Consider the following 18,714-nt stretch of genomic DNA (forward strand, 5'->3'; position numbering starts at 1 on the left):
AATCCTGACTGGGCATTGTTCATGGGACATTAGAACAGGTGCTACATTGCAGCAAGAAAAAAAGAAAAAAAAAATACAACTCATCTGTGACTCCTATACAATGCCTTCACGAAAGGTGTGCTATGTTTGCATGAGTCAATGAGGAAATAATGGTACAGGTATGTGGGAATGACCCCTTATGAAAGGAATCTGGCCTGACAGAAAGGTTTGACAGGCTAGCCCTTCAACTTCACTGATCCCTGCTTCACCCGTGTAAAAACACCAGGGCCATCAGCATGTCCTTAGTCTTGGTTCAATGCCGTTTGCGAGGTGAACTCTGCTCCTTTCACTTCAAAACGCACTCGTACACCTCATGTGTCAACAGCCGTTCGTTTTTTATTCAGCAGCAGCCGGTTCTGGTACATGCTGTGATGTTTACAGAACGTTAAAGATGAGCGCGAGCGTAGGCGGCAGCTGGGGAAGTCTCTTCCAGCGGTTCCATCTGGGGGAGTGAAGCGGTGCAACCCTTTTTTTCCACTCTGCACAGTGCTGTCACCTTTTGGTTTTCATGGGCTCAACCCTGCAGAGTTTACTCAGCTTCACTTTTGTTTCCATTGGTGCTCACCACACACACACTCTCAACCCCATTACACCTACAACAACAATGTGTTTTCGGGAAATTGAAAACATCGTGTGGTGACACTTCCTCAAGAGTGATGAATTGATAGCAACATTATGCCACTGTTTTATGTTAAAATAATGGAGTTGTGGATGGCAAAACTGCTGGTTTGTGGTGAGAAGACGAGTTGGAGTCTGTTTGTAAGGGCGACTGGCCTGTTGTGATGCAGCGCCCCTCACCATTTGAACTTTGAGCCCAGCAGAACTTCACACAGCAGAATGAAGTGATAACCCCTCAAGACCACAGAGGGTGCTGCAGCAAATGCTCCGCAAACGTCACAAAAACTTGTTCCGTGGTTTGGGGTTAGGTCTGCTGAGGACAATTTGTCTAAAAAAAACAAGAATTGGTATTCGATTGTTAAACTAGTGTATGTGGTGTTTTTTAACAAGAATAACAAGCAACCATGAACACAGGCTAAAAAGTCACAAAACACACACGATGTACAGAGATCAAATTTATTCAAATACCTTTCAATTAGATATCTAACATATTATGTCTCTTGATACATTTGATTTTAACTTTTATTACTTTCCATCCATGTTGTCAGACTGGAAGATTGTGCCCAGCTCTGCAACTTTTCCTAACGGTTCAAACCTCGCCCAATCCTTGTATACATTAGACACACCTCTTTCATAGCTCCTGTATTTCCTGTTTACACTTAAAGCGACCTTTATTCTACTTTAACAATTCACCCACATCCAGATCTGGGACTTAAAGGAGCTGTCGGCCCAAACTGTATTCTGATATATCATGTATATATCTGTATATCACGACAGCTAGACGTGATTTCATTTTTACAAACCATTTCAAAAGTTTCAGCTACAATCTGTTTTGTGAACCTCTCTAATCACGTCACATTTAAAAGGCTCCTCTTGGCGTTGCCTAAAACTTAAAAGTAAATCTTTTGAGTTTGTGTCACGAGAAGCTGAGATAGTAATCACCCTGGCTTCATGAGGTGGGTGGTGGGAGACACCAGTGAATTCCCTCAGCCCCTAGGAGACTCTCTCCACCCAGTTAAGTTTCCATCTCGACATTTTATGAAAAAAAAACAAAAAAAACCCACCAGTCAGAAAGTTAAAGGTGGAATATTAATCATCTACCACTTTTGTTCTAAATCAGGCAGTGTGAAAGAGGAAGGGCAAGAAGGAGAGGAAGTCGACAACGTACTGACGGGTAAGTCTGTCATGGTACTGAGTGAAATGAAGAATTGATAAGACAAAATAACACGCTGTGGTGAATTTTTAATATCCATATAAAAAACAACATTTTTCCATTTCAGTTCTTTTTTTTCTATCTTTTTTTCTCTCTAATAGTTGAGATGACTGTGGTTTGGACTGATAGCATTTACATGCTGGGTCATGCTGAATGCAGCTCAGAAGTCTCACAAAAGACACCAAATGAAACATCAGGGAACATGTCCCGTCCCTCACCGTCCTCCCTCATCTGTATCTGCTCCTGTCTTTGTCCTTGGTCCTCCTGGGGGAGCGGCTGCGGCTGCGGCTCCTGTCCCTGTGGCCGTGGCCTTTGTCCCGTCCCTCCTTCCCGTGCTTGGGCCGGGACCTGCCGTGTTTGTGGTCTCTGTCTCTTGAGCGGGACGGAGAGCGGGAGCGCTGGCGGCCTGCCTTCCTGTCCCGCCTGCTCTCCTCGCTGTCCTGGAACGCAACAGACAAGAGACGGAAAAGTTCAGCAGGCGAGCGCCATTATTTGTGTCTTAGCTTAACTACGTTAAAAAAAAAAAAATAATCTAAGCAGACACAGGCTGAATTCATTCAACTGGAGGAGTGATGACTGATGTGTACACACCTATTTTCGAGAATTTATGTTGCAAAAAGTGGAGGTTGTCGCATATTTGAGGACGGTCGTGCGTTCAGGAGACCGCAGTGGTTACAGCAAAATTACACAAAGTGTGATCTGCAGCCGTAACGCTGCTAGACCAGCCAGATTACATCGCTTTGGGTGTTTCAGCTTCACCTGTGGAAGCTGCTGAAAGCTTGTGTCTTCATTTGTTCGTAATGACTGAACAGCTAAGAATTAACTGTAGCCACAGAGGATAACTTCCCTGAGGGTTGATCTGTGACTGACGAGCAAGATACGAGACAACAGCCTGTTCTATTTCACATGGTGTAACTACGTAACATAAGATCATCCTTTAATTCATCCCACAGTGGAGAAACTTCCAGAGCCAAAGCAGCATATAGTTTAAGGACTGTGCACACATGAGCAGGAAAAATAAACATTAAATGAAAAAAAAAAGAAAAAAAAGGTGAATCACATGACTGGAGGGTGTTGGGATTTTGGAAGAGGGACCCTTCAAAAAAAGAACCAAATCAGAGAGACCATAAGCATTGAAGAGGTAAATATTAATGAAGCTAGAGGAACACATTGATATATTAAATGAGAAGCCAGCACCTGATGTCAATTTTTCTTTCTGGTATTATTATTACTGACAAGCCTCTCCTGACAAAGCCAGGAGAACTCGGGAGCCTACATGTCTACACACTGAACCACACCAGAAATAACTTATTTATTTGCACTTTTTCCCTTCTGCAAACAACAGACTGACGGATCGGCTGTTATAACAGCAAGGAAACTCTGAATATCAAGTCAGTCAAAACAAACTGGACTTTGAGCCTGTCCAGACCTAACATTAAAATGTGATCTGGGTGATCCGATCAAATAAAAGACAGGCGTGAACACCCCAGGAGAAATACCATCTTCGACCACATTTAGAGGTGGCCTAGGTCACATGTGTCACGTGAGTTCTGCCTCATTCATTCCGAAAAAAAACATACAGCTGCTATTATAAATGATTAGGGGAAAAGCAGCGTAAGTGATGTCTGCTTATTAGAAATGAAGGCCTTTTAAATCCAAGAATAACATGACAACACGGGTGTGGCAGTGTATTAATTATTGATGTCATGTTGATGTATGACGAAGCACGTGTGGTTACGCTATGTATTTCCTCAATCACCAACATCTTTGATTCCTTTTATTACTAGAGATTACAATGTGTATACAAGCTTCCAGGGTTGGAGTTGTAATCTGTGTTTAGTGCAGATCAAAACAATGTCAGGGTGGAGATCAATAAATAATGAAAAAAATAAATAAATAACCACCGATCCAGACAATGTCAGATGTCAGGGTTTATTCACTTACACACTGTTAAACACACGCACCTAAATCTGGCCACTTGTGGTTGGATCGCTCAGATGGGATCTTAATGAAAGGGGCCAAACACTTGAACCGCATGAGGCCACCAGCCAGGTAACTCCTCACATGTAAACACAGACGGTGTAATACGGTGCACGGACATGACTGTCCAAAGCACTCTCAGGGAATTCATTTCATCAGTCATCATCAACATCATCATATTTCGCTGATGCTCTGCTTAACACTTGGAGGACGCCTAGTAATTATAAATTACAAAATATTCCATTTTCCACTAAACAACGGTTACTGCCTCTTTACAGTAATACCCCAAAACCAAAAAACTAATTCAAATGTATTAATAAACTGAGTAAACAGGTTCTGGTAGGTAGAACCACCTGGGACAAAGGAAGGTGTGTGTTTATCAAGTTATTAGTACAGCTTTGTCACCTTTTTCTGGGAATTACTCCAGATATAAATCATCTTTTGGAAGCAGGCTATGGTGCGTTTGACAGAGAGCTGGCACATTGCTCACACATACACAAACACGTTGATTCCAGTAACCAAGTCCTTGGCGGTAATTGCTTTCTTCCCGAAGTCCCGAACTGTAAGATTTATGTCGTCACATTTGATGTGTTATTGACACAGATTAGCTGATTAGTGGAGGAATAAAGAGAACAGACGTTTGGAGCAGGAACTGTACAACATTAACCAGTAAGTGTCACACGACTTTAATGGTTAGATTTTCCACATGAAAACTCCAAGTAGAGAGGATACCCTTAACGGGCCGTGAATGGACAGACACTATATTTCTAAGACTGTACACTGCACTCTGCCAATCATGATCAAAGACGCTAAAACGTGGATGTTAATGTGAAACGAAACGCTGAGACTCGTAGGTTGTGACAGTAGAGTGATTGGGGAACAGGAAGCTCTTGAAGCGATACTTTATTAAAGGTAGCACATCCCCAGTCATGCCTTTTTTTTGGAATTAAACCAAACTAATAGTGTAAACAGGAAACTGATCTAGAATATTTATTGAATATTTACTGCTGTAAAGAGACTGTACCTTGTGTTTTTTGGACTTCCTGCTGTCCTCGTCATCTGAATGATGATGGTGCTTCTTCTCCTTGTGTTTCTTCTCAGAGTGCCGATGGCTCGTCGCCTCGTCCTCCTCGTCCTCTTCCATTAGCAGGTCGTACTTGGAACTTTTGGGAAAGTTAAGGAAATCTCCAGGAAGACGACCAGGACAATGCTGGAAGGTCAGCCAAAACAAACTGTGGGAAAGTCATTGCTGCTGCATGCACGGTTGCATCCTTGCCAATTATACGCTATGACATGACGGTGGAAAAACTGGATCAGCACAGAAGGATACTCTTGCTTGGGCTTCATTTGATCCTTGAGAGCCAGCTTGGATCGGCTCTCCACGTCCTTCTCATAGGCTTTGAAGTCGTCTTTAGTGTACTTCCCTCCTGGCACACGAACAACACGGCGAAGAAAGAGAGGAGGACAAAAACGCTGAACGTAGAACTAGTTGCACCTTGTTGTACTCTACTTGCTTTAACAAACATAAAATATTCAAAACGCACAAACCACCAACCACAACGCGGTAATACCTTTCCCTTTCCATTTGATCTTCGCAACCGATTGGCTGAAGTCCACGTGGATACGTCGATCATCAATGAGGACGTTGTCCATTTTGAAGTAAGCCTTCTCGCAGTCCTCTTGCTGCGGAGACAGAAGGCATGAGACGAGAAAAGAAGAAAAGAAAAGTTACCGATTATGTAGGAGAAGGAATATAACAGGTCGAGGTGGTAATCAACCAACAGCTGCAGCTCTAATTTACGTATGTCCCGTAAGCCTCCACTAACCAGGCAAGTAGAAGAACCCCTCTGTCTGTCCAGACTCATGTGTCCAGAATATATGTAAAAAAAGACTTTGGAAAAACTGAATAAGAAACATTGTGAATGGAAATATAAAATGAGAGAGGAAAGACTTCTGTATGCTCTCTGAACTTGTTTACTTTTGTCACTTGTGTTTCCTTTCTCGTGCTCTGGTTCACAGACATTTTTCACATACTTGCTCAGAGTCAGGGGTCCGAGTACTGCCAACAGAAGGGACACAACGCAAAAACGAAGGTCACAGACCAACTTTTACTGTGAAGTCTTCTCCTAAACTCAACATTAAGGAAACTAGAACGAAAACTGAATCAAAGTTGTAATTTTTTTTTTTTTTAAAACAAAAACCCCTGTCTGCAGGAAATATGTGGCTTTGACTGGAATTTGTTCCTCACTTGCAGTTCATATTCACAGCTTTTTTGACTACACTACATTATAGAATAGATAGTAATGGAAAATACTGTATGTTTGATCCATAAACTAAGCAGTGCCCTCTAATGGTGTAAATATCAACTGCACTTCAGCTTGTCAAATGTTTTTTAGCCCGTTTCAGCCCAGTCCACTAAAGGTACTGGACAAGCAAATGGAAAAAACAATTCCCTAGAGTTCTACAGAAAGATACAGTGTAACCATCAACATCACTGGAAACACTTATGGTGTGCCTCGTTATCTCGTAAAGGTGCAAATTTATGAGTGTACCACAAGGAAGTTGGACTTGAAAAGCTACAAATAGCAGCAGTCGTAAACTGGCAGAAAATTCCAACTTTAACCTCCTTAAACATTAAAGAAACCCTAGAGATACAAGCACATGCTACACTACAGTGATTTACAAACAACTACAGCCAACAACGCAAACAACCTTGCTGCTGAAATTAAACATTTGTAAGGGTTCAATTTATGGAGCAACTCTGATTGCATCAAATATTAGTCCACCCTTGGCAGACCAAAAGCTGAGAGATTCAAAGACACCATGACCAACCATCACCATCAACACACCTAAATGAATGACTCTCCCACTGTCAGAGCAGACTAGTCTGTGAGTGCCCACCATGCAGTTCCTCTTGCTAGGGGCATGGTTCTAGCTAGGGCTGCTGCTAGGAGATTCAGGGGTCAAATCTCGGGCAAGTTTCCATTTCTGTTACCAACTGGCTCTAGGACAGTAGAATAAAGCGGAAGACATGATGAGGAAGTTACAAAAAAAAAAAAAAAAAAACAGGTGAGCCTCTGCACTCAACTAAAAAAGCGGCATCTCCGCCCATGACTTTTTTCTCGCCTCCTCAGGTGTGGCATTCACTAGCCAGACACTTACACTGCGAGGTCAGCATTCACACCACAATAAAATACTCATCTACCTTTCAGTTCTCTATTATAATGGCAGCAATTCCCCATGGGATGAGAAGCAATATGTCATAACAAGAGTACCGGTGTATGACTCACTTCCATCACTCACATCCAGAAGGGTTTTTCCATCGGTCACATTCACCTGATACACTGTGTTTGCTAAAGTTCAGTTAGCACCTGAATGCAAAATCCTGATGAATGCGTCATCGTACTTTGTAATTTCAGATGAGGGGCGCTAGATGCACCATGCAGATAGTGAGAGGCTGGGAAAGAGACACTGGCTGTGAGAAGGCCAGAGAAGGGCTTTGTTGATCCATATAGGGTTAGAACTACAGACTGTATGGGGCGGGGGCCTGAATTGGGAAATACATTCCGTTTCCACACATCATGTAACATCAAACTTGATGAAAACAAAAGCAGAACACCAAACTTGAATGACCTTTCACCCAACAATCTCCTCACAACCTCTAAGACAACATATCCTCATTTGTGTTTTTGCTGTTGATAAGCTTTGCATCGTAAGCATCTTAAGGCTCTGTTATAATACCGCGGGATGCAGACGCCATAGCCCACACATGTAGCCAACGCCGGTGCGAGTCATTTATACTTTTGCACTCATCAGTCTGTCTCACTCTGTAACACCACCACCCAAATGCTAGTTGGTGCTGTGTCTTCTTTGCCAGTTGGATTAAATCTTGTTTCACGTCCTGCTTCACTTTAACAAGTCTTTACATGTCTTTACATGACTTTTTCATTTACATGACTTTAACAAGTCATGTAAATGACTTGTTGCAGGTCAGGTCAAATCTTTCCTCAGTGAGTTCCATTTTTATTGATCGGAAACAATTGATTTCAAAATTGTCGAGCTGGGGAAGCACCCGGAAATACTAAAGCTGAAACGCGCGACTACCTAGTGAACCAATCACAGCTCTTGCAGTCTGCGCCGCTGGGAGGTGTCCATCAGCTACGGCGCTTGGGTCTGTGCAGGGTCTGCATATTTAGCGTTAAATTGACACAGAAGTCTAAACCGCCCATTACCCTGCAAACAGGCAGCAGCTACGTAGTAGTTCTTTAAGCAATTTGTATTGTCATCGATGCTACGTAAATAAAATTTAATTGAACTGAGTAGTTATTCAACAGTTTTAGAAACAGATCATTTCTGCGTTGTCAAGGTGTGTAACAAAATGAACAATATCACTTGTGTTTGAAGACTGGATGTGATTAGTTGGGCATCGTTTAAGACATTTAAAGACTGAATCAGTGAGCTGTGGAGGTATTGGTGAGCAATACCCCACACAATGATAACCATGTCCTGACTGATACTGACGTAGATCTCTAAAGATATTTGAAAACCCACTTAATGCGATGGCCTATCTCCCAAGTTACTTTAACTTGATGTTCTTGTAAATATAACGCTCAACTATTCACTTAAACCATACACTAGCAATATAATGCACACAACACACATGTACAAACTACTTATGTATTTGTCATGTTTGCACATAATAGGCTCACCTTTTCAAACTCAATGAAAGCGTAACAGAGGGAGTCTCCAGTCTTCCAGTCTCTGATGATCTCACAGCTGTAGAAAACATACCAACACAAGAAATGTATTAGCAGGTCGGGTCAAAGGACAGTGTGGAGCTGAAACAACACATGTAGATTTTTCACATGGACAGAGTATTTATGAGCATTTACCAACACTTTTGAAGACTTGTAGGTTAGCATCACCTTTTAATGGAGCCAAAGCGTGAAAAGATGATTTCCAGGTCCTCATCTGTGGTCACTGGGTTTAGCTTGCAGACAAACAGTACGTTCTCTGGAGGCTTCATGTCTGCGTCGGGGAGGTCGCCCACCTGGAGGAAGAGACGACATTAGAGTGAACAGATGTCACATTATGCTACATTATCTTTGGTGTCTTCAACAAATAACCAGAAGCAGATTTCTTTGAGCGCACCATCTCCAGCAGGATAGCCTGAGTCTTGGCCTCTTTCTCCTTCAGCCTCTCCTCCAGTTCCTCGGCTCCTTTCCCGTCCGTGTCGTCGATCACCTCATCCGCTCCAATGCGCCCACTCTGTACGCACGTGGCAGAAATATCTGCCGTTATATTTACTGCATTTAAACAATTTCCATATTTATTTGTGTAGACACACTAAGGTATATCTTGTGAAACAGTGGTACGATTCTCACGTCTAGCTGCTCTTTGGTGGGCTCAGGAGATCGATCAGGCACCGGCAGATTAGGAGGGTCGTCAAATGGGTCATCCAGGATCACTGTGTGATTTATCCTGAGAAAGATTGCATTCTCTTCTTATCAGTGTAAAACTATATGTGAGGTTTTACTTAAAAGTGCAACATCAAATAAACACACTATGCTTTGGTGGCTTTTTTTCCCAACGTTTCCCATTTTTCCATTGAATATGGCCTGTGGTAAACAAGACTCAATTTGTATTACAATTATATAGAATAGTAACACTCAAATTCCACTGTGGGGTATAGACCTATAGAGCATAATACATACAATACCTATACACACAACTGGATAGTCCTACAACCAATCAGAGCCATTTTGTTGTGAACAAATTCAACTCCACATCACTCAGATGACAGATGAATGACCAGTTACTCTTCTGTCCATCACCACATAAAGTCCACCCAAATGATTTGACTGGCCTGGCAGATCTTTGCCAAAGCAAACCAATGTTCTGTGGAATGTGGAGTGAGTCAAACCTTAAGAGCTGTACTTTCCACATAGACTTAATCCTGACTCACCTTATATCCTGAAAAGGGACAAAATCTTTGTCAACAAATGTCTCGTTGATTTTCTTCAGGACCTCCAAGCCTTCTGTCACTTCCCCAAACACAGTATGAACCCCGTCCAGATAGTCCAGGTTCTCGCTGGCAGTAATAAGGAACTGTGAAAAATGACACCAATAGATCAGTCAGAAAACATTTGAAAATACTGTACGAAGTCGCAGTTTCAGTCCGTCTTATTCACCTGAGAACCATGCTGATCGTTTCCATTGTTCACCATGGACACTGTCCCAGTCTTCCTGTGTTTGATTCGCGGCACTTTCTCTGCATCAAAAAAGCGGGCCTGGTCGCCGTAGAGTTTGCTAAAAACACACAGGAGAGGAAAATGTTTCAATAAATGAAATATATATATATGTGTGTGCGCGTTATTCAAAATTTTTATGAGCAAACATGAAAGAAGGGAATCTATACGCACTTAACGTGTTGACTGAACACCTTCAACAGTTTCAACAAAACCTACTAAACAACGTTTTGTCTCTTTTTTAAAAACATTTATCCACAGTAATGTGGCCCTGTTCTTCCTCTTTCAGCAGCTCCTAAGACAGACAAAGTTGTTGACATTGTCCGAGGAGAGCTGACCACCTTATTTACAACGTTGCCTCCAATGGGAACAGTTACAAGAGTGGCCAGATATTTGCAAGTCAGCACTGTTGTCTTTATCTTGGTTTATCTCAAGCTGAGCAACGTCTCAGTCGAAGTGCTAGCAGTGTCCCAGACTAACGTATGCTTGGCGTTAATGTGGTATTTTAAGCTGGAAGTGCTTTGGTGAAAAGAAAACAATACTTTATGAGGGTCGACTATCCGTCTGTTTTCCCCTCAAATTCCCCATGCAGAGGGCCAACGTGCTGTTTAGTGTCTTCCATCTTTATCGGGTGGTTCTGCTGCTCGTCACTACAGGATCGACTGCCCATTTGAGCATGCCTGACAGTAACTCTACTTGGACAACCTGCCTGAAATGAGTTGCCAGAGACGTTGACGTACCGCAGAATGGATTTAATCAGATTAATCATGACGATATATGATATACAGCTATAATTCTTTTTATCAAGTACTGAACTGTGACGAAAATGACTGACCTGTACACAGATTCTCCACCTCGGCCTGTCCCAGTGGGGTCTCCAGTCTGAACAATGAAATCTCTCTGAAAAGAAGGGAACAGTTGACACAGTTGTGACTCCGTACCTTTGTTCAGCGTAAACTCCTACCATGAAACCTAGTTGAACTGAGAATGGGAACTGAGAATCCTAGAAATCCAGTTTTGCCTTACAATATGGAGAGATGAAAAGAGAAGATTGCAAAAGTTCCATCTGTCATTCCAAGTTGTAATAACTATTATGTAGCAGAAAAAAAAAATCGCACTTTGAACATCACCATAGAGTTATCTTATTTTTTTTCATGCTTTCTGTGAAGCTTGTGAGATGCATCACTCTACTGTCCTCGGCTATCAGCACTACCTTCTCTGTGACTCTACTGGGAATCCCTACAGCACGCTCTCTATCAAAATGTGTGTCATCTCTGTCTGAAACAGGTGTCTCAGTAGGTAGAGTGGGTTGTCCACAAACTGGGTTAGCGGCTGAATCCCCGGAGTGTGCCATATGCCGAAGTGTCCACGAGCAAGACACTGAACATCCAGTTGCTCCCAGTGCAACTGCCAGTGATGTGTGAATGTGTGTGTGTGTGTGTGTGTGTGTGTGTGTGTGTGTGTGTGTGTGTGCTTGTGTGGGTGAATGTGACTGTAAAAGCGCTTTGGGTATCTTTGAGTAGGTAGAAAGTGCTATATAAGACCAATTACCATTCTTATGTCATTTATATCTGTGTGGTCTAAGGTGACCAGATTCTGAAGTCAAATCCGGGAATATTTACAGCTCGGACATAAAAAAAAGAATTAAATGTTATCGAGATGTAATGAAAAAAAATGGGAACAATTACGGTTTCATTTGTTTTTAAATATTTATTCATATTTAAACACATTTAATCTCTGCAATGTCAATAGCAGGCGACAGGCTACCGTAATAACTGTTGTAGTAGTCTGCAACGCAACATGCTCACTGGCGCTTCCTATCCGGCTACCGTAATAACCGTTGTTCTTATCTACACGCAACATTTTTATTTCTCATTCACAAAACGCTGACATTGGGAACATTTTTGGGAATAGTTTGAACCGGCGGACAGGTTATCCAAAACGGGGACTGTCTTCAGAAATCGGGGAAGTCTGGTCACCTTACTGTGGTCACTCTGTACGTAAAAAAAACTTTGTCCACAGCACCCTCATCAGGCGACTGAAGTTTACGTACTTTGTGCCATGTTTCAAAAAACATGAAGCCGATTTGATTTACAAGAGACAGTTTCATTTACCTGTACATTGTGGACGAGGCAGTAGTTGTAGTATTTTATCTTGCATAGTTTCAGGAAGTTCAGGCAAGCTGCAAAAAAAGCAGAGTTGGTTGAGCGGTCATAAGAATTTACCACATCTTTAATATCAAAAAGGGTATATTAATAGTTAGGGCATGCGTTTGTCTATCATTTGTATAGCATTGGTGGCAAATTAACTCTAAATTTAGCAAATTTATATTAAAACGACCAAATGAATAGAGGGAAAGTGGCTAATAGCATTGGCTAGCATCCACTCATTCAATAACTCAGCTTGCCTGTGGCTTACTCGGGTAGTAGCCAGTTAACGAAATTAGCCGCAGGTATGTGCAAGATGCTTCGTTTTCTTACTTTTGGGTCTTTCTTCTGTAAACAAATCAATCACAATATCACCCAGCGTCGTTTCAAGGAGCACCGCCATGCTGATGCTGACGTTCCGTGTCTCGCGAGAGGAGCACCAGTGAGTAATCCCGCGCGCCTGCGCAGTTCACGCGTTTTGGCCAATTGTTTTTGTTGAAGCTTAGCTTGCTGCTAGTAAGTTAAGGCGAGCGGAAATGGAAGCGACGGGGCCAAGAGTTTGTGTTTTGTTTATTTTTTTCGTCTCGCTAACTTGCGCGCAGTCGTCGACAAGGCTCCTGAATACGGTAAGAGCCCGAGCGACGGCAATAAGTGGAGCTAATTTGAGTATATCAACGTAACGTCAGCTCACAGGGGCACAGTGACGGTGGCAGACATGGTGGTCGTAAAGCACTTGTGATTTCTCTTGTTTTACTTGTAATTGTTGATCTCCATAGGAAAACCTACTGATCAACGTGACAGCAGGGACGTTGGCCGATACACAACTGCAAGATTCTAACAATTTACAGGTATACCGCGTAAACAAACTGTATAATAATAAAATATGTGATCCAATAATGATCCAAAGCGGGTCCATTTCTATGATATTAGGGATTAAGACTGTCAGTTAGACTCTGAATTGACCCTAAGTGTGAGTACGAATGGTTGTGTGTCTCTGTGTTAGCCCTGAGATAGACTGGCGACGTGTCCAGGGTGTACCCCACCTCTCGCCCGATGCCAGCTGGGATAGACTCCAGAAACCCCCGACCCTAGTGAGGATTAAGCGGCATGGAAGATGAGATGAGACTACCAGTTGAACTGTTACCTTTTCTTTCAGATCAATTTAAACATATCGGTGGGCGAAGAGCAGGTGTTGGTCAATGACGTCCCAGTGGAGCTGTTTGGTGTCACCAGGTTCAACTGCCAAGCACTTCTCCGTGAGTTTTCTTCACACTTTGCATGAAGATAAATCCAAGTACAAAATCACAGGCTTGTATATACAGTCTGTGATCCATGATACATAAAAAAAAAACATCTAGGTGAAACCATTACGGTGTTAAAAGTCGTACCAAATGGGGTAACCTTTTTCTCCATGTGTTGGAGCTTTGACATCGATTTTATTAGTACATTGATGGCAATAGTGAGTGTGTATGTTTTTTTAGTCCCTCATTTTTCATTGTTTCTTGAGACACTGAATCCATAATCTTAACCGAGAAAGGCTGCTGTTTAATTGATGTCTATGACGAACAACTTATAGTTTGAGGTCATTTCTAAATGTAAACTGCTGTCACAAACTATACATTATACATAATGTTCTTTTGCAGTGGACACCAACAATGGAAGCAGCGAGTTTGAATCTGGGGACTTGGTGTCGACCGTCACCAGGGTGATGGTGAGCCAGAACAGGCTCTACAGCGACTCAGAGGAGGTGGTGGCTCTTCAAGTCTTCAGTGAAGTAATAGAGATGGAGGGCAAAGAGGTAGTCACTTTTTTTTCTCCTCGGGTCATGCACGTGTGTTTGTAAATCTAATATTATGATTAACCGTACTGAGCACCGTGTTTAATGCAGCTCTCTGAGATTACGGTATTACATGTTTGGTTAACTTCACTTGTGTTTTCTTATTCAGGATGTATGTTGTTGAATTTTCATGATTAAAAAACATGTACTCAGAGGAACAGCTTTGTTCATTGAACATGAAAGCTCCTCTGTAAATAGACTGACAAAGGGAACTAAGTGTATTGAAAAATGGGTAAAAGCTACGTCTCCTTTATGTCATTGTGGTTTAATAACTTATTGACTTGTTTGTTGTTGTTATTCTTTAGGTCCAGCAGCCTGACATGTGTGAGGTGAAAATACTGTTGAGCCCAGACTTCCAGAAGCTGGCTCAGTTTACCAACATCTACCCCATTGGACACAGTGAGATCTTCAGGGCTCCCAGGGAGAACGACGTGGTCGTCACAGACCCACCAAATTCTAGAAAAGGTTTTTTTTTTCTTAATATCCTAACAGTTAGGAGGCATACACGCTGTAGCAGTCCAGTTTAGTGTGTGTTCCCAACTTATTCCTTGTGCGCTTTTGAAATCAGATGAAGAGCAGCTGATCTCCCAGACCACTAGCCAGTACCCCCTGAAGCACACGGAGACCACCCAGGAAGAGACGGCAGCTCCGGGAAAGCTCCCAGAGACTCCCCTGCGCATGGACCCTGACCTGCTGTACGACGTCAAATACGATGATGAATTCGACGACAGAGACTCGAGCCAGCCCGATAACAATCAGATGGAAACTCCACCCAAGGAAATTCTATCATCCTACTCTGTAAGAAAAACTCCAGTGCTATTAGGGCCAGTACTCACTGATTCTTTGGTGTCTGCTGTTGCCTTCCAGCAGAAAAATGGCTAGTTGTAAATGTGCTTTGTTATTTAGGAGGAAGAGAAGAGTTTGTGGATCCTAGAGAAGTCAGGCTGGTGCTTGTCAGTCACATATATGATTTACTTGAAGTGACAAATGTCTTGGCTCGTATTAATAACTAAACCAAAATCAGAAAATAACTGGAATTGTTCCAATACTGAGTTGCAATGTTGACTCTGTAGTCTGCATGGATTGATTCCTCTCCTTTACTAGGATGTGCCAAACACCTTGTTTAAAAAAAAAAAAAGAAAACGGAAATTTGTCCAGCAGTAATGATCTGTTTTAGAAGTGAGCTGTGTATTCATGGATGTTGGTCAGCTTCATCCAAAATGGTGGTCGCTAGAGGTAATAATGCTTGTAGAGACAAAGTTAGGAATAGGAAGGCAGTTACTTCAAACCATGCTGTTTGCAGTCAATGACCCATGCTCTCCCCATAATGGTTTGTTTCCGAGCAAAGTGTACACTTATCCCCTTGCGTTGCTTGGAAACTTTTCGTTAATATCTAGAGGACTCGTAGAGCCTCAGGGCAGCAGGAAGTGCTAATGTCTCCACGCCCGTCCTCTCCTCAGGCCATGTGTCAGTGGGTCGAACAGGCGAGGGAGCGCCTGCGTCGGTTCTGCTCCGAATCCCTGCCTCTCTTCTTCCTGGTTATGTGGGTGGTGGTGATCGGCGTCGCCGGATCGGCCGTGATCGTCAAGATCTTGGACGTTTTCTTCCCAAGTTGTGAACACAAGTGAGTTTATTGCTTTGGGCTTCAGGGCGATTTTCCACATTCTGGACAGTCTTCATCTTCTCCAATTATCTCCAAAATACCTTACCTCTTATTTTGTGCTTACAGACACATCTTTCACCTAAACCCTGTCACTCTGATGCCAGAGGATGAGAAGCACAATCTGCTGGAGGACATAGAAATAGAAGCAGATGAGGAAGAGAAGAAGCCTTAAGCCGATAAGAGAAGACTTGGCCAGCTCCTTTCAGTTGGTTCTCATTTGTTATTTAACCTACTGTTTGACAACTTGCGCATAGGAACGACAAAATCAAACTCCCATCAAGGTCCTTTCATTAGCTGTGATGTGATCAAAACAGTCAGAGCAAAATCCTGCATGTTCCTGCTGAAAGTGGGATGAAAAGCCACTCTGGTCCAGTAGACAGTTCAGCATAAAGAATGACAAACTAGGAGGTGACATTTAGCTATGCATGTTACCTCTCGTTTATTACCTCTTGTAAAATGTTGAACTTTAACCCAACATTTATCAGGGTATCTTTGACGCACTATGAAAATGTGAACGTTAAAACTTCAGAAGTGCAACTAAAAGGACCTTCATGTGATACGGTTTTGTCAAGGCTTTCCTTTTCTTCTCCATCCTTATTTTGGCAGTTTGTTGTTACCAGTACATTACAACCCAGGTAAGAATAGACACAGTCTTAAGGAAGTAACTGACGCACAGTCAGCACTTTGTGTTTAACCAATGAACCTGAAGAAGCTGAGCGTTTTATGAGCGGAGTATTTCCATTCCCTTAAAACTCTTTGTTTATGTAGCACTTCTGTACAGGACACTGTTTTTCGCACTATGATTTTGCTGCAATGTGAAACCCCACAACTAAAAAAAAAAAAAAACTCTAAATGTGCTGCGATGCATTCAGTATTGGCAGGCAGCGTCTGATGCCGTCTGCCACCGATATATACAACGTGATGTTAGTTTAATGAGACAAAGCTATGCAGATCACTGTATCAGCGTGTCTTCTGTCACAATTTAGAAGCCGTTGGTCTGAACCTCAGCAGTGAAGAAGCACCACTGCTGAGGTTCATATGTTGATTGTCTTTCTTCACGGTGCCTCTGTGACCATTTGGGGATCCTATCACTAAAAGAGGGTTAGAATGTATTTTACCTGAGTCCGTTTTGTGTGTGGCTTCCTGTTACTAATATTGGAGAATGTAAGTGACATTGTTGATGTCTATGCACCTGAAACATTTCAGACAAATTACTGATATAACTGGACTGAAGAATGACCACGAAGTACATGTGTAAATTATTGCTAAGATGATCATTGTGCACTTGTTTGGAATCTGAGAGTGAAAGTCGCACAGAGGTGGTTAATCTCAGAGTATCCAGTACTCAAGATATTTCCAAGCGCACGGACAGGTTATCTGTCAAAAACACAGCTTTGGTTAATGCAAAATTCAGCATCTACTTGTTTTGTGTGTGTCTGTGTCATTTCCATACCTGTTCTGCTTGTTAAATGACACCCTAAAAGCATCGCTTGTGCACCTCAGAGCAGATGTCTCCCCGAGGCTCATTTAAACACCAGAATGCATGATGTACTGCGTTAGCAAAAAGGTGCATGTGTAGTCTAGCTAGTGAATGCAGGTGGAATGCAGACTGTCAGTAAGTTGTAGGTTAAAACTAGAAAACTGCATGAAGACTCAAAACAGCACTAGAAACCGTTTCAAATTCCAAATTGATCCACTCGATGCTGTAGACGACACTACGCGGATCTCTAAGCTCAAACTATACATTAGGCATGAATTCACGCGCATTACTGAGGAATAAAAACAAAAACTATGTTTTAATTTGCTTTGTTCAAACGGTGTCGAGATCCATGGAATATCTTTTTGACATCTGTGTGCAGAAATTGTATGACTACTACAGCTGGGCTGTGTATTTGGGTCTAAAATCATGCTGCATTAAATGCTTTCTTTACAACCATCACACTGGTACAGCGTATGTTGTCTGATGATTAACTGTGCTTGTGTGTCTCGGTAAGAACAGCTTTTAACAGTGGAAAAAGATGTCGGAGGTCAAATCTGGTTTCCACTTGGACACATTTTAAGGTACTTAAACGGACGTAGAAGCTCCTGTCTGCTAGTATTAGCCTTCCAATCATAGTGCTATGTAACAAAGCTACTGTAGTCCTTTGACAATTAATATACAGATGTGTTCAGAATAATAACAGTCCAACATCACCAACCAGATAAATGGCTGTTTTCTAGTAGAAATGAACAGTCATGACGTGCGTTCTGCTGATTCATGTAATTGAATCGTTAATTGAGGGCAAACTAAGGGCAGTGCAGAGTTAAGGGATAAGTTGATTAAAGACGGGAAAACGTATAAAGAAGTGAAGAAAGTGATGTGATGTGCTTTATTATGGCACCAGAAACCAGGAAGATGTGGGAGAACACAGTGATGATCTTCTCTGGCGGAGATAAAACACGGCCTAAATTTTCCCTTGTGAGAACTGCAACTATTAGAAGACACCTATGTGAAGCCAAGACATCGGCAAGGAGCGCCCGCAAAGTCCCATCGTTGTAGAAACCAGCTGTGATGAAGAGGTTGCAGTTCACCAAAGAGTACAGTGATTGGCTTAAAGAGAAATGATGCAACATTATGAGGACTGATGAAAGCAAGATTGTTCCGTTTTGGTCTAGGGGCTGCAGACCGTTTATCAGATGACCCCCCAAACAATGAAATCAAGCCACAGGACACTGAAGCATGGTGGTGGCAGCATCATCATATGGGGATGTTTCTTGTACTGTGTCATTGAGCCCAGTTAACCCATTCTAGAGAACACGGGTCAGTTTCAATATATTGAAATACTTCCCTTTAGAAAAACAGGAAAAAGAAACTGATAATCATGTGTTATCCAGATGAGATCTGTCCTCAGTTTCCTCTGAAGGCACCAGAAAGCAAAAAGAAAACTCAGGTGAACCCAACAACTTCTTATTTTTAAGTGTGTGCCAAC

General features: G+C 42.3%; 2 protein-coding genes across 2 annotated transcripts; one reads left to right on the top strand and one right to left on the bottom strand.

Annotated features, from left to right (window-relative positions):
* Positions 1-1,099: 1,099 nt before the first annotated feature.
* On the bottom strand, positions 1,100-12,734 carry ppil4 (peptidylprolyl isomerase (cyclophilin)-like 4). Its single transcript, XM_047573470.1, has 13 exons — positions 12,579-12,734; positions 12,213-12,280; positions 10,934-10,998; positions 10,042-10,159; positions 9,816-9,958; positions 9,235-9,331; positions 9,002-9,118; positions 8,776-8,900; positions 8,560-8,626; positions 5,422-5,533; positions 5,181-5,277; positions 4,875-5,013; positions 1,100-2,310 (listed from the first exon to the last, which is right to left on the bottom strand). Exons 1-13 carry the CDS (start codon positions 12,646-12,648, stop codon positions 2,098-2,100), a joined length of 1,431 nt encoding a protein of 476 aa, XP_047429426.1. The 5' UTR covers positions 12,649-12,734; the 3' UTR covers positions 1,100-2,097.
* Positions 12,705-17,682, top strand: LOC124998860 (glycoprotein integral membrane protein 1-like). The gene is made up of 8 exons (XM_047573471.1): positions 12,705-12,871; positions 13,022-13,093; positions 13,402-13,501; positions 13,889-14,043; positions 14,388-14,547; positions 14,651-14,880; positions 15,543-15,706; positions 15,812-17,682. The coding sequence occupies exons 1-8, from the start codon at positions 12,782-12,784 to the stop codon at positions 15,915-15,917; spliced, it is 1,077 nt and encodes a 358-aa protein (XP_047429427.1). The 5' UTR covers positions 12,705-12,781; the 3' UTR covers positions 15,918-17,682.
* The last annotated feature ends 1,032 nt before the right edge of the window (positions 17,683-18,714 follow it).

This window comes from Mugil cephalus, chromosome 21, assembly GCF_022458985.1.
Source record: "Mugil cephalus isolate CIBA_MC_2020 chromosome 21, CIBA_Mcephalus_1.1, whole genome shotgun sequence".
Lineage (NCBI taxonomy): Eukaryota > Metazoa > Chordata > Actinopteri > Mugiliformes > Mugilidae > Mugil > Mugil cephalus.

Coding starts and splice junctions, on each gene's coding strand:
- ppil4 (XM_047573470.1), bottom strand. CDS start 12,648: ATGGCGGTGCTCCTTGAAACGACGCTGGGTGATATTGTGATTGATTTG. Junction 9,119..9,234: donor CCACCAAAGAGCAGCTAGAC/GTGAGAATCGTA, acceptor ACGTGCGTACAG/AGTGGGCGCATTGGAGCGGA. Junction 8,627..8,775: donor CGCTTTGGCTCCATTAAAAG/GTGATGCTAACC, acceptor TGTTTTCTACAG/CTGTGAGATCATCAGAGACT.
- LOC124998860 (XM_047573471.1), top strand. CDS start 12,782: ATGGAAGCGACGGGGCCAAGAGTTTGTGTTTTGTTTATTTTTTTCGTC. Junction 13,502..13,888: donor CAACTGCCAAGCACTTCTCC/GTGAGTTTTCTT, acceptor GTTCTTTTGCAG/TGGACACCAACAATGGAAGC. Junction 14,548..14,650: donor CCCACCAAATTCTAGAAAAG/GTTTTTTTTTTC, acceptor TTTTGAAATCAG/ATGAAGAGCAGCTGATCTCC.